The sequence below is a fragment of the Echinococcus granulosus genome (assembly GCF_000524195.1).
Source record: "Echinococcus granulosus chromosome Unknown EG_S00003, whole genome shotgun sequence".
NCBI classification, from domain to species: domain Eukaryota; kingdom Metazoa; phylum Platyhelminthes; class Cestoda; order Cyclophyllidea; family Taeniidae; genus Echinococcus; species Echinococcus granulosus.
The window spans coordinates 779267-795386 of record NW_020170383.1 but is presented as its reverse complement, the minus strand read 5'-3'; the positions used below and the strand labels follow the sequence as shown (position 1 = coordinate 795386).

Here is a 16120-nt window from a genome sequence, read left to right as displayed (position 1 = left end):
ACATCCGCAAGGCAATAAACGGGTTGAAAGGACGCATCGCACTATGATTGGACTACCAAAGGCTTTCACTAAGGATGCACAACCAAAGGGTCTTTAAGCCTAGGACGCGTCCTCCTCGTGTACAGGACTACAGTACATGTATCCACCGGCGTTTCATCGTTCAAGATGCTAAAAGGTCGTGCGATGCGAGTACCTTAAGATGTTTTCTTACTAAACACAGAAGTAGCAACCAACAATGTCCTGGAGTATGTGCTGCGACTGAAAGAAGGCATAAAACAAATTTCAAACATTGCACGAAAATACGATTGTCATATATCAGGCAGAAGAAGTATTGTGACAAACATGGACAGACTAACGTCTACCGACAGGGAAACTTAGTACAACTATACAAGCCGATTACTCCTCCCCCCCCCCCCCCCCACTTTCCTAAAATACACTGCAAAAAGACAAACTGGAAGAGGAATGAGGGGACAATCATCATTGGATATTTTGCAAAAGGACAATGCTAGCAACATGCGTGCATAACGTGTAACGCTCGTGACAGTGGTGACAAAACACGCTCACGTGATTTACTGTTTCACCTGCTGATTGTAAGGCCTTCGCGAAGATCCAAACTCAATCAGGTCACTACGTACAGTACACATGAATAAACTATCCTTAGCAAAAACCGGTAAGCGGCCGTATAATTTCAATGGTTACGAATTTCTTACAAAACCAAGCGGTAAGTAGACGAGCATCAGCAATAAGTGTCCCACTAACTTTTCTTAATGGCGAAACAGCATACGTATAAAAAGCTCTCTTAATTCCGGGAAATGTTAAATATTAACCTTCGCGTTTACTCTGTGCAGTCGAGCGAATTCTGGGGAAACTGCCTTCCAAAAACGCGTATAGTGCGACGAGTTGGCGAGCGACACAAATACTAGTTCTCCGTAATGACGTGGGAAAGGTTCTGGCCTCCTACACAGTCCCAGAAACTCGTCAACAATACCATTAAATCTTGCGTTTTTATGGCACATAAAGTATACAGCATAGGAGAACTCAATCATATCGTGAAGATTTCGGTGAGCGAGAGGATTTTATTTCAGTTCCTACTCAATATGAATGACGGTGATTATGCATTTGGTTTCAAGGTATTACTTATGAGGGAAAAGCATATAAAATCCAAGTATTTTTTGCCGCATTTACCGAAAATGTAACAGTTCCAGCTATAAGATCTGTAGATAGTTTTGTGTAGCAAATCTGATGCCTGCGACCAAATAAAAGAATGTTTTGGCGACATTGAATTGATCACAGTTGCACGACTAGTAGACACACTCACATGAATGGAGTCGGCGTCGATAAAAGTGGATTGCAGAAATTCTTTTGTTGGGGTCAGTAGAACTCCAAATACCTCAGAGATAAGCCACTCTTTATTCCACTCTATAGCCACGGATTCGACTGCGTGAAATGAATGCAAAGCAGAGCTGGAACTCATAACTTCTTGAGGATCTTACCACAATCTTAAATGCTCTTGGTACGCCTTAACTCAAATAGTTGTGCAACAATTTGCAAATTTTCTGGTACCAAATCACCAAAGTAACATGCCACGAATGCGAGTGGGAACCACGACCACATTACACTTTCTATTGTTACGAACACTTTACCTAAGTCCATTGGGTTGAAGCTGGCCGCATACATGTCTGCTGGGGACAGAAGGGAAAAGAATGCAGAGATACGAGAGTAATCCACTTACTTGTATAAAAATAGCTTTCAGAATGTGAAACGGATACGTCAGCAATGGTGGAAGGTAGGTGAACTAAGTTAATTGAGATAAGTCTTTTAGGAATGGCATACTAAGCTCTAAGCGTAAAGAGAGCAGAAATGTTAAGTGATTTACAGCAGTAGGAAATATTAATCCTCTAAATAACAATGACTTGACAGTGTGATGGTTTGTGCTTACTTGAAATCAGAAAACAAGGTCAATGAAAATAACCACCGAACATATTAATCGCCAAGCCGAATATGTAGTCCATGTATTCAAGAAAAGCGCTACATAATTTACCGTACCAAGCACTTATAACCAATCTGAGAGGGCAGAAGTAGTGTGCTCGCTACATAGGTGAAGCAAAATTAGGCGGTAGGTGAAATGTTACCGAGCGTCCGGTAACACTGCCTACAAATAGAGTCTACTAGTAAAAAGTAAGTGAAATGCAAGTGAAGAGTGCAATTAGGTGGTGGTTTTTGAGAACGAACTACTCTTTTTTGAAAAACAAGCCATAAAAAACTGAAAACAACGCAAACAGGATGAATGACAAAGGAAATTGGCAAGGCGGTAGAAAAATGAAGGTCAAATTAAAATTTGGGAGGCGAGTTAATCGGCCAAAAGGCCAAAATCCTGAGGTATGAGAAAATGCGCTGCGAACAATGCAGGGTTGCTAGCCGTAAGAATGCATCGAAGGGTGAGAAATAAGAGGTCACCTTTCAGTGCTGCTACATTAAGGCAGTTTAAAAATTGCGGATATCGGTGGGAGTAGGCAAATTACAAAGAGAGGACGTCAAATAAATAATAAGGTATAGATTACTCCACAATATTCGCGAAATTGGCAGTTTTGCTTGCTTAGTGTATTGCGTACTTGTTTATTCACTTAGATCAAATTCAATTTAGCTTCATAGCGTTATTAACGTCCGCGTAACCGAATTTCAACATAAAGAAAAGCCTTCAAATGTGGCTTGACCTTAGAATGACCTGGATCAAGTGACCCCATCCGCAAAATTACCCAGAAACATGGTGAATTGATAGATCAGAGCCATACAGTGGGATATATAATAAAGCTCAAAATAGCTTTGGAGAATTTTCAAATCATGAATTTGGTTCTGCGCGTTTTTGTTGGACAAACAGAGCAGTTCTGATTTACGGAACAACTTTAAAATGTTAGAGGAAGATCCCAAGTGGGACTGCAAAATAACAAGAGGCAGTAGGAATTAAACGAGTAGATGTTTAGCCAATCTATTTTTAGAGTGAAAAATGTTTCAAATGCTTCGGGGCTATAAAAGCCACCGGCAGACACACATTTACGCACACACACTAGAATGAAAAAATTGTCGCGTGTTTAGAATAGCTGGAAGCAGGATGAATTTTTCCGACCTACAATGCGAAACAAACTACTAACTTTATGAAAATCGCGTACTTATCCAGCAACGTGGGTGGATTGCGAACAACACGCATACTTCCGGACTTGCCATATTCGCTGTGTAATCGAGTGAGATCACGTCAGAGTTGGCGCATGAACTATCTTAGAAATTTTCCCAAAAGGGTTCTTAGCATGAAAAACAACGTCCTTAGTTAAATATTAACAGTTTTTATCTTTTAGACAGCAGACAGTTGCGCATCCAGGAACCAACGATTTACTAATAACTCATTTAGTGTAGAGACAATAAAGCTCAAACATTTGCGCGGAAAATCATTCGAACTGCTTTTCATTAATCAACTTCCTTCTGTAAGCTGCATATTGAATAGCAAATCAAATAACTGCAATTTTTTGAAGTTACAGAAATTGCAAATGTGAATTTAAGTAAGGTTATCCCCAATATGAAAATCATGACTAATCAAGGCTTCAAAAGTCGTACGAGAAAATATGCCGCTAATGTTATTTATACATAGGCAGAAAAAATGGAATGAACGAGACGCGCTATCACCATCCGCATGATTTGAAAGTTCACGCTTCGCTTGAACGACCTGCCCTGGAAAAAAATGGCAGCGGTGAAAGTGCCATCAGGCAAACGTGGCGTCTGAACTCATCGACACAGCAAATAATAAGGTGTAGGTGTTTACAACGTTTGTACAAGGAATATGCCGGCGTTCTTATTGGATAACCAACAAGCTCCATACAGTCTCCGGTCTAGGTCGCTGCAACAACTTGTAAGGTCTGCCCATTTGAATGCACTATGGAACATACGCATTCATCAGTCCATCGCACTGTGCTATTTGCCTCATTTTATACCCTACCGGCTGAATCTGTTGTGTATCAGGTTTGTCTGCATTTTAAACCAAGTTTGGCTCGGTTTTATAGCACCAAAAATTCTCGCTTAATTTGTAGAGAAATTGGAGCACATGAAGTGGCAAAATCTACTGTCCAGAAGCGGTTTCGACAATTCGATTTCCATGCAGATGCAGATGACTAAGATAAAACAAGTTTAGTGTCAAGATCTTTGCTGAAAGTTGTATTTACTGTGAGTGATAATGCTACAACTCGTCAACAAGGAAGGGAAAGTCCTGTGGACGACCAAGCGAATGGATCTTATCCACACGCACTTACAGCCGCCAGCAGGCTTCAAGGGCTGTCAATGTACTGTTCTCTACTTCCCTCGTCGTAGAGGGATGCCCTTTTGGATTGTTTGTTGGCTCATCTACAATGCAAGGTGACCTTTGTATGGAAGTTTTCACTGAGCGAAGCAACACATCACTGCCTATCTCCAAACGACGCACTCGCCAGGCCGCACTTGTGGCACTGAAGCACTTTGTTCCAGAAGACTATGCTTGCTTTGTGTGTGGCCAACTGTAGATGGAATTGCTCACTCTGACTTCCCTGCTGGAGACCGAGCGGTTTATTATTGGGATTCATCTGCTCGGTACAATGTGTGTAAGAAAAGTTTTTTGGAAACGGCTATGAGTAGTGAATCAATGGGCAGGGCAACGCAAGGCCTCATGCTGCAAAAGTTTGCCTGTTATTTTATCCTGGTGATCGAGGCGGAAGGGGCTTGGTTGTTTGCCTCAGGAGGCAAAGTATCTTGAAAAAGTGTGACTTAAGGCCTTGTGTCTCACTGGTATGGAATTATAGATGGCAATCTCTTCATCAAAGACAATTAAACAACTGTAGAAAGCTACGCTCCTAGATGGCTTTCTGCAATTATTTAGTTTCTATCCTAAGAGAAGGAACTAGGCTGTCTCAATTGCCATCCCTGCTGCCGCAATCAATCAAAATGACACCAAGATTGACAGCTTTACTCCTGCTGTAAAGTACAAAATATAATCAGCACAAATTTATGCAACAATAACAGCCCAGCCGGAGATGAAGGAAAAAAGGCGGACCACAAGACGTTTTGGCAATTACAACTTCGAAAATACGACACAGAACGGTCACCCCCAGCCCCTTGAATTAGCAAAAGCCCTGAAAATACTCATTCACGTTTAGAGCATTCAGCCTCGCATTGGCTGATCAAGCCGAATCAGCAGTAGACAAGAACATTCATGTGACCCATTTAAGTTTTACAGAATTATGAAATGAAAATCACGCTATTCGCATTTTTACGTCACACATCGTTACATCTTCATTTCAACAACCAGTATCGACCGTACAGTTGATAATTGCTCCTTTTTGCTCTAATACAAAACCTGCAAGTACTTTACAGTTGCATGCTATATTCCGGGCGAATCCATATGGACAATAAACACAAAGTGCCAAGGATGGGGAGTTTTGTACAGATCAGAGGCAGTTACGCTTGATTGAGGCGTTCCTTCTCCTCAATTTGACGGTAGCGCTCGCGTGTGACCGAGAGGGTTCGAGCATGTCGCAGTTCCGAGGGGGTTGAGTCAATCGAAATCGAGTTCGTGCCAAGGCCAGTGTTGCCAAAGCCAAGGCCTGCGCGATGATCCAGGCGCATACTTGCTGATATCTGATGGAAATAATGAATAACAAGAGCATGATATTCATTGATATCGGAGAATCATAAGTAGTATCTGGATTTACTACACAGACGCATGCGCATTCAGGCTGAGGTCCGAGAAGGCACAGACCAGAATAGTCAAAATGGCGTACGCGAGAATCGAGTTCAAAGCAGTAAATTCAAATCTAGACCTTTTCAGTCATCCACATTTGTACGCGGGTTTATTTTGCAACTGCTTTTCACCCAAACCTGCTTTTGAAAACCTCAAGTATTGAAGGCCAATCGAGTAAAATGGGCGCAAAACGATAGGAAAGCTAGGATTTCCTTGTATGCACAAACTAAATATAGTACACGTTTCCATAAAAGTAGTTCGATGAGGTTAAAATAACTGAGAGAGCTGAGGTTATAACTCATGATGGTACTCTCCCGTTCATTTAAGCAATTAAGACGCTACTGCATAATTAAAAATAACTTAAAACGCACCGGTCTTGGCACGGGTAGCATCTGTCAAATAATAAACACGAATAAGGAAAAGAAGAAACGTACGGGTTCGGCGATACCACCTTTCTCCCGGCCCAAACCCTCGCCCTTGCTCCAGCCCATCTTAGCGAGCAGACGAGCTCCCACGTTGGTCTCGTCTATGGGTGTGAGGACACTGGCGGGTGTGGTAACGACGGGGATGGAGGGACCGACCTGTCCACCTGCAGCCATAGCCTTCTCCAGAGCCCGCCGCTTCGCCGCCCGGTCCTCGTAGTGCGGCTGCTCGCTGGTCACCGCCGCCCTCTGATTCTGGCCTGACTTTCGGCCTTTCTGCAGACCCATATGAAAATAAGCTTTCAGCTGCTACTACTACTACCATAAATAACTCGAAGTTCGTATGAAAAATCATCATGTAATGTTGTGCTGTCCAGGTCAACCAGCACATCTACTGAGATAACATGGTGATAAAAAACAAGATTTATGATTACTACCTTTGTAAATATTTCGCATCAAGACCGAAGCAAATTCACCCAATGTGTCAAAAATCGGACACTGTTAAGCAGTGGACATTGATCCGAAAAACAGATCTTAAGGGTATTTGCGAAGACGAGAGTAATTGCGGTGCTAACGTACTACACTATACGAAACCATGGAAAAGTATGATGAATGGAAATCAAAGGATAAGCTGAGGCCCTCAAAAGTGCTCGGAATATCAACTGTGGGGTAATAAAATACAATTGGAGGCCAGAATGAACGGAAAAGGATACCCACGAATAGGCAGAAATCTCAACGCAAATGCCAGTTCACCAACCTATTACACTAAACAACGATGAATAATCTTTGTAGACCTTTCAAGGAATTTGCGACAAACATGTAAGAAGGCCAAATTTCCGATAAATATGTAAGACAACTTTAAAAGAGACTGTTGGTAAAAACGTGATTAGTTACGTGGCTATGTCGAAAGAATTTATCTAGTGTAAATCAACTTACATAAATGAATTCCAAAAAAATGAAAAATTAGAATTAAAACTCGCGACTATACACGAAGTTGTTTTCAAATAGCTGAGTAAATTAATGCGCATCAAATCTTTATGCGTACGAGAACTTGATTGATGGGGTGTCAAATTACACGAATTTTTATGTAGTATATGCAAATTTGAGTAAAATACATACAACGAATAGCTACCACTCACAAGACAATACGAGAGGTGAGTAGAAGTAGATGCTGAGGCAGAGATAAGCGAATAAATTTTTTCTAAAACCTAGTTTTACCTGCAAACATGCAATAAAGATAGATTGGATAGGAAGATAGCTAGCAGTCTACCACTACATGCCCTAGCATAAGGTTGAGTAGGGTAATATTCACACCACTGTGGTGGTGTGAATCACCTAATAATAAAGTGCTTTCAATAGGCCTATGCCTAGGTACCGTAGAAGACTGAAGCGAACCTGAGCATTAAGCGAATTCCATCCTGAGAAGAAGTACAGTTAATCCAACAATTACATCTTAACAAATAAGCACACCCAGTCGTAGTAGCCTAGAGAGGCCATTGTAGCACCACGATGCATAGATCAAAAAGTTCTAAATAATCTATTTCCCTCCTGCGTTGGACGCTCACAATATGCGGCGCCAAGGTGCCATACTGAAGTATCTAGTTTAACGAAATTTGATTACATTTTTCAGTGTCGAAATTTGTTAGGTCAATCTGTGAGGTCTTAAATGCGCATAACTTGCTTTCAACATTCAGCTTCCTTTTAGTTACCAGACTCCTTCAAACGAAGAAATAAAGACACCCTACTGAATACATGGTTAAGAGAAACCAACTGCAGTTTCTTACAATCAGACAGTTAGTAAACTTAATAAATAAGCGGGAACTTACGACAAAAATATAAGAGATTTCAAGATGCAGTGAATGAATACAACAGACACAGAACTGGATTTCAAACGACGAAATATTTCAAAATGGCTCGTGAATACATATCAATTAAAGAATTCCGATTTGCATGAAACCAACGGAAGTGACGGTTGTCATAGGTAACCATTTAATATTTCAAACTGTTGCAGAAATACAAAGGCAACACAAGACTTCTCGTTCAAAGCGCACGACTTTTAGCCAAAAACAGATTTAGGAATTACGGCACACCGTTCTGATGATTGAAGGATAGGTGTTAAAAAGTAGAATATATGAATTATACTATGTGGTAGAGCCCTAACTGCTTTTTGGATTTCTAAATCGCCCCACAAAAAACCAATCATGCAACGAAAAGCGGCAAAAATAGAGCCAGTAGCAGTCCCATGAACTGCCATGTTCTGCGGAGGGCTGAGGGATTGAATAAAAGCTACAAATATGGCGAAACACAACACCTTCGGGGAGATGGGATGTAAGAGCAGTTTAATAAATACATTTGACAAGTCAAGAGAAATAGATGAATTCAACAGAATTGAATCGACTACAAGCGTGTGCACAAAATGCAATTATTTTCCCCAACAAACAGATAAATGACATTTGGACATGATATAATTGAAGTCGAAAGACGGTTGAATAGGCTTGTGCATTTATAGTACAAGTGATTAGTCACAATCCAAGTAAAACCTTGCACAAATTTAGCAATGTTAAAGTAAATGAATAACTGTTACACAGATACGAAAATAAAGCGTAGTTTATGAAGTGTTCCTAGAATAAAATCATAAGCTAACTTAAACAGTGCAAGTGTTATAAGTTAGGAATGTATGGGTATACTTTTCAAACCAGACACTTGAGTTGCTTTATGCTGGAGCGTTAACGTATCTAACTGCAATGGGAAAAAGTGCATTTGAGCCCAAAAACCGAAAAATAAATAAGGATAAGATGAAAACGCAATTTGACTCATTACTAACTGGAAGTTAGCAGCGACTAAGTGACAAACAGAATAGGATTTTGTGCTACAAATTAGACAACATTGATTGGCGGTCCAGACATTTTAAAACACGAAGACAATTCAAACATCATGAAGTAGATCGGTCATACGTCCAGCGACCATGGCCTCGAATTTAGTGAAAATAGAATAATTAAATCAACGACCTAAAGCTAGTATTCTTTGTGAACCTCAACAAAAAAGCGGAATGAAAATTTGTAGAACTCACGCTGCCACCATAAATGAAAGGCACAAGAAAAGGCAATTGTCGGGCAGTCAGTTCACAGCCTTCCTTTCACGACAGAAGGGTATAATACTATCGACCAAAAGTACGGAAAAGGTGTCGAATACAGGAAGAATACAGTCAGTCCCTGTGTTTTCCGTTTTTGTGTCGGTCTAAGTCCATGCATTACTTCCCAGGCCTGCGTAAGGATGAAACAACCTCACCTTTTTGAGTCCATACTTGATTTTTACTGCGTCAGCGTTGGTTCGTCGAACAGTCTCCTTTGGCATTGGGGTGCCCACCGATGATTGTTCGTTATTGTTTTGGGCATCAGATGAAGCCGCGGCGTTCGCAACCGACTCGATGGCTGCTTTAATCTCTACAGCTTCACACTGACCACAGGTCTCGCGACCTGGGTGAATGTGAACCAGAAACCGATTGCCGCCTATGCGCAAAACGTCCCCGTGATTAAGTTGCTTCTTTTCATTCTGTAACACATACAAATTTTACTTACTATTTATAAGTAGCTAAAGCGTGCCCAACAAGCAAATAAGATGTACCTTTTCCAACTTAGATCCGTTGACATAGGTGCCGTTGGACGTTTTTCTGTCTCGCACAGAGTAGCTTTCGTCAGATTTATTAAATGTGATTTCACAGTGAATCTCGTCGAGGTCGGTGTCTTGTGTGAGATCGAAGACAGGACAGTAGTGCCAGTTGCGGCCCAGACAACCCCAACCAGAAGAGGCCTCCTTGGAGGTGATGACGCCGACAGAGCCCACGGCGAGACCAATGGCGTTGGAGGCGAGGACCATCAGACGCACCGAGGGCGGATACACCACAGGCGTCGCAGCTATACATGCTGGATTCGACTTCTCACCTGCAGTATCTGCTTAAAAAGGGCACAGCGATAAAACAAACCAAGCCATTGAATTATTATGTACTTGCTTGGAAAGTGGAGAAAAAATGTCGAGAATGAATCCAGATATTAGACGTACTTATGCGCGTACTTTAAAAAATTGACGGAGGGCCAAAGTTAAGAGAATTCACGTAAGCCTGAATATCCAAAAGTAGGGTTTAATTCCGCGCAGTTGCTACAACACCCATTTAGCTTCGAGGCTACCTTTATCCGAATCATCTTTTGCAAACTCTTGGAACCAGTGACATGAATCTCTATGCATTTTTTTATTAAGGCCAATCAAAGTACGAGGTACATTTGCCGTTTCCAGTACCTACCTGCTTTTTTAATGTACTATTAACGTAAACTTGTTCATGATGCCAGAGCATGGTTTAACAATGAATAAATATACCCATGATCTACAGGCTTTGAAAGTTCTTTGTAAAAATATGTTAGGGCAAATCCCTTCATCCAAAACCAAATAACAGCAAAGGCCATCTAAAGCGCACGGTCATTTGCTTACCCTTGTCTTTCCGACTACTGCGGCGACGTGAGGAGCGTCGACCAGCAGAGGACGAACTATTGTAGTCCCTGCTTCTTCTACGTGATCGGTGAGATGATGAGAATGACGAGGCACTCCTGGAGTAGGAGGAAGAGGAGGACTGGCGACGGTGCCTTCGTCGGCGACCGGAACGCCTACTGCGCCGGCGACCGTTTCGACGACGCCGGTCTGTTGACACAGAGGAAGAAGAAGAATATCGACGCCGCCGGTCCCTATATTTGTCATCCGACTTCTTAGATGGTCCGGGGAACTATGCGTAGAAGAGAAAACATTTAATGCGTGAGGTTTTTCTGGAAGGGTGATGGAGATTCGCGCCCTGATCAACTGTCATCACCTTCGAGATCTGAAAAAATTACGCATGAATGATAAATGGGTATCACACAGAGAGCATGAACCATTTAAATAGATTTGATAAAAACAAACCTCTGACTGGTCTCTAGTTCTGTCTAAAAGGGCCTTGAATTTGCCACTCAATTCAGTGGAAACACGGGAGTGGTAAGAGTATTCTTGAGTTTCGTTGTCATAACTGTAATAAATCCCACTTTTTGGCTCGAAAAAGAGCTGATTATCCTGTAATTGAGAAATGCCTTCAATCCTAAACTGAAACTTACGGGATCGTAATAATAACCACTATTTTTGTCGAAATAAAGACCCGTTTGTTGATCGAAAACATAACCACTGTTGCTTGTGACAGAATCAGAAGTTTGCTTAAGAATATCAGCTATAGATGCTTCGGAACCTATAAACGGTCGTGAAACCACTAAAATTAATTTACCAGCAAAAGCACTTTCTGCGGATTTCACCTCAGCGATTTCAACATCATCTGTCTGAATATCTTTCTCAATCGTTGATACAACCGTGGACGATTGAGTCTTGCGCAAAATTGCAATTTCCTTTAATTGAGCCTCAACTTGTTGTCGAAGGAGAGAATTCTGATCGAGTATTTGTTGTATATAGGTATCTTTCTTGATTATATCTTCCTTCTGAAGATGAATCTTAGTTTCCAAATCGCTGAGTTTATCAAACACGTCGAACTCCATGCTACCTAACATGAAAATAGGTAAGAAAGCATCAAAACAAGGTCTTCAGTTTCACTTAGATTATTCATGCATTGTGAAGGAAAACTCCACGGTGACCTGTCATTCTAAATTGGTAAACACTACGGAGAATGGTAATGACTAAGATCCCGCCACTTATAACAATATTCAGAAGTGCCAGTAGTTGACTAGAACGTCAAATCGTGATTGAACACTTTGCGTATGTGCAACTGATCTAAAAACCCAGTGCATGAAACTAATCACATTTCTACGAGAAACCAAAGATAGCGCAGCCTGATATTAAGTATCAGCGAATCACTCCCCCACAAATGAGGGTTACTCACTGTACAATTTGAGCACACAATACCAAAGAACTTAACCACATTAAATCACAAACACGGGCATAAAGTCCACAACTCTTTTAACCGGGTCCAAAGCGAAGGAGCTAGTGCTGAGTAGGAAACACAAAACAGCGCGTGGGAAGCATGTCAAGTAAAACAAACACTTTGTCATTGAAAAGCAAAGAAGAATACAATCAATTTGTTAGAGGCATAATTTATCCTTTGTTTGGATTGTAAGTTGCTATGTTTGCAATACGTGATGCTTTCCTGGACTATTGAATCCCCGAATTAAAATAAAACACCCTCATAAGAAGTGAAAAAGATCACAAAGTATAAAAGGGTTTGGCCGTTCCTAAATACACATACAATGAATTAATTGTTTGGATAAGTCTTGGGCTAATTAGGAGCTCTTTTCTAGTACCTCCCACGGGCGGCCTGGTCTTCTGGCTGTTAGTAACCGCGATCCATTCTGCACGTCGGCAAAACATATTCTGCTCGAATATTACGTAGGACAAGGCTCGCAGGCCTTCTATTCTCTGGTTTTCATACTCTTAGGACACCCAGGTTGGTGTGGTCTTGACATGTTTATTAGGGCATATCAGTGGGGAAAGCTGGTAAAGAGTATGGGGGAGTGTGGATACGTAACCGCTCTCCGATTTGCAGGACGTTGACTCCTCAGTCACGAGGTTCGATTCATATCCCCACCCCCTCTCTGAAGGGAATATTAAAACAATATGTGTATTACAATTATGCCTCCTATCATTTTGGGGGATCATGGGGTGCTACACATATTCTTGTAAAATTTAGAAGGCTTGGAAGAAGGGCGAATTTCGAAAATCTCATCTTTGCATGGTGCACCAGAATGATGAAACATTCTCCTGTTTGGCCTTTACATATTTCCTTAAATATTCTCATGATTTCGTAAGCATGTTAGGGGTACGAAAATCTTTTTTGCTCTCTGAACTGGTTGTCTCCTGGCCGCTTTATTCAATAATAGCCTCAGTGTTGATCGACTGCTGACTTAATGGTGTGGGTAGATGAACTACTCATAAAGAATAAAGGAACCGCTTTTCTGATTGAATATCACATCAAAACCTTGCATACAGTAGGTACTTGCTTTAAATGAATTGGGATTAAAATTGTCATTAGCAATAAAAAAAAGAAAGCACATGAACCCCAAATGACCATAGAAGAAGAGATCGCAATGTTATTGTGAAAATAGAAAACGGTGAGCCAATAATAAGTGCTAAAGGGTACAGAAAGTTCCAAAAACTGCAAAAAAACTAACCTAGATGAATGAGCGTTTTTTATTAACAACAAACTTCTAATAACCTGATATTCTTATCAAAACTTCCTTGAAATGTGTACGCCCCAAACTATGCAGGATGCATATGGGAACTAAATTTACAAGATAAGTACATATTATACCTTATATCCAGCGATTTTAGCGAAGTCTTGGGCAGAACAGCACAAATAATCTCGTAAATACATTTTAAAAGGATATGCTTAAAATGTACCCGCCAAAATTTGCTAAATATATCACTGTTATCCCTTCCTAATTAATTTGCCTTTTTGAGGCAATTTTATACTGCGATTCTTTCTCCTATCTCGTAAAAGAGTTCTACAGTTTTTATGCAAGTTGCCAAATTTACCACTATGAGTCTTCTACGAGGTCGTAATAAACCAAAGTGGTGCAGCAGAACGCATACTACAAATATGCGGAAAAGTTGAGAGGCTTGGCACGGCTTTATGGCCCAGACCCGGTGGAAACGCAAGCAGTAGCGCAGTTTAACACACATAACTCCTCTATTCTGTTGAGTGTTGTCCCCATCAATCTCCTTCGCCAACCACAAAGCAATTGATGTTTAAAAATCGCCTTCAAGCTCTCAGTGCAGTTGCTGAATTCACTTGCACGCGAACAGGTATATGAGCTCATTTTCACTTATACATTTCGGCAATTACACTGTGTCTAGACTTTAGCCTTATTTATGAGCTGCATTTTGGAAGGCAAATGCCCAAGCTTCGTACTGGTCAAGCTCGAAAGGTGATTTACAATGCGCCATCTCGTATGACTATCGCCAGTCGTAAGAAAAGTACTGTAGAACCAGAGCTACCTAAAAAATACCTGACTTAAAGTTCTTCCAAGGAGCTAGTGTTTTGCAACTGCTCTACTCCGTCACCTTGTCCTCAAATCAATGCTGCCCAGCCACTTACTCGGATTGCATGTAGCCGGAGGGGAAGTGGAGGAAGCATCGATTCTTAAGGTAAGTGCAACCATAATATAGGTATTGTAGACAGCTCTATAATGGAATTTTCCGAATAGCACAAGACTGCTGCCTCTTGTTAATCACCTTCTTCTGATGTATGGAATTAAGACACACGGGAAAGGTTTCTCTCATTTTAGCCGTTCTGCCAATAGGTCCCACAAATTTGACCATTTACAACCAATGCTCTTATTCTGTGGAAATGAAGCCATGTATTTAGCCATAAAAAATAAGGATAGCTGTACATATGGTTTAGTTCTGCCTGCCAAAGCCACAAAAGTTACCCACCGAACCTTCTTCAAAGCAGTAATGGACTCATGCAGTAAGATAGAATATACACCGCCAACCCACAGGGGAGCTAAGAGACCATGAAGCAGAGGTCATCCTGCTTAAGGCGGTAGTCTGGTTCCAACATGCGGAGGTTGAAGTAGTAGCATAATTCAGCACAGAATCAAAAATAAAACTACGGAATGATTGTGAGGCTCTAAATATTATCTGACTTTTAACTATAAAAGCAAGCAAACAAGAGCCTTACTAGTGCACCTTTGACAGGCTGCATAGTCTCCGGGATGTACCACTCTTCCCTAACCCACTGCAATACTTATATTGTTTTAGCGTGCCTTTCAGGGAGGAGGCAATCAGGAAATTCGAATCTCGTGACCGGATCTTCCTCTCCCGCACCTAGTGACTGCGGTTCCCCTCCTTAAACGCTGTATTTTCCCTCTCCACATTTTCATTTTAATAAATATGTCCAAAATGAATCAACCGGGCTTGTCTAATAATGTTAGGAACAGGGGAGTGGAGACAGATGAGTCTCGCTCTACACCATTTTTAGGTCAAAAATATGTATTCTGTCTGAATATTAAACTTTCTTTCAGCTTTAGGAAGATTTTAGGGTGTTTTAGTAATCTTAAAGCAATATTGCATGCCTCCCAGAATATGTTATTAAATTGATATTAATGCGCTACTTCTTTATGGGTGACTCGAAATCGTCAAAACCCACTTCCTCTGTGAAATCATTCGCCTTTACATTCCACAAACTTGTTTGGTTAAAACTAAACCGGCTGACCCTACATTCCTCTTATTACAACAATAAACTTCAGAATTTCAACTATCAATGTTTCATTCAGACCCATATAAATCTTGTATTGGAATGTTTATTTGGGTTGGTTTAATGCCTCCTAACTTGAACGCGGTGGGTTTTCACCCAGACCCTCGCGCATATTGTGTGCCCGGTATGTCCTGCATTGCTGGCCTTTTGCGTTTCTTTTCCTAAACACTAGTGTAAGTGCTTGGGCGATTCCGGCCGATGTGGTTTCGGATTCCTATGTGTTAGTTAGACACAACACCATTGACTTTATAGTAAACCAGAGCTATGCGACCGTGCTGCTTAAATGGGGTGGATGCTTTTATGAGTTTTTACCTTTGTTGTGTGCTTTTTAGTGTTTTGTGCATGGTCCACCCCAATCTGTTGGATTTGAAACTCATTTATGGCTTCATTTGTTGCGAAATTTTTAAAACTGGAAACCCCTATTTTTATTAGTTAATGATGCAACGAAGGCTAGTGTCAAATTTGAGCTGCAGCACAGATTTTGTACTTGATTTGTTCCTCCGTTTCTGTTTTAGACAACACTTCTGGTATGATAGACTTCACTTATCTGCTGTGGGTTCAGCTAGGCATGCCTTAGTTACTTCAGGGTATTTTGGGACGTGTTTTATGTCCAAAGTGTGTACAAATTTTAGTTGAAGAAGTGTCGGAAGATTTGCATTTGTTGTTGGA

At 41.0% G+C, this 16120-nt stretch overlaps 2 protein-coding genes across 2 annotated transcripts; one reads left to right on the top strand and one right to left on the bottom strand. All coding sequences in view use genetic code 11, as the record gives it.

Annotated features, from left to right (window-relative positions):
- Positions 1–3829: 3829 nt before the first annotated feature.
- Positions 3830–4541, top strand: EGR_00777 (hypothetical protein; the record flags this gene model as incomplete). Its single annotated transcript, XM_024490026.1, has 2 exons — positions 3830–4008; positions 4298–4541. 2 exons carry the CDS (start codon positions 3830–3832, stop codon positions 4539–4541), a joined length of 423 nt encoding a protein of 140 aa, XP_024355429.1.
- Positions 4542–5472: 931 nt separating this feature from the next.
- On the bottom strand, positions 5473–11738 carry EGR_00776 (G patch and FHA domains-containing Angiogenic factor; the record flags this gene model as incomplete). The annotated part of the gene is made up of 8 exons (XM_024490025.1): positions 5473–5652; positions 6190–6453; positions 9466–9729; positions 9802–10130; positions 10660–10948; positions 11122–11268; positions 11310–11437; positions 11474–11738. The coding sequence occupies 8 exons, from the start codon at positions 11736–11738 to the stop codon at positions 5473–5475; spliced, it is 1866 nt and encodes a 621-aa protein (XP_024355428.1).
- Between the last annotated feature and the right edge of the window lie 4382 nt (positions 11739–16120).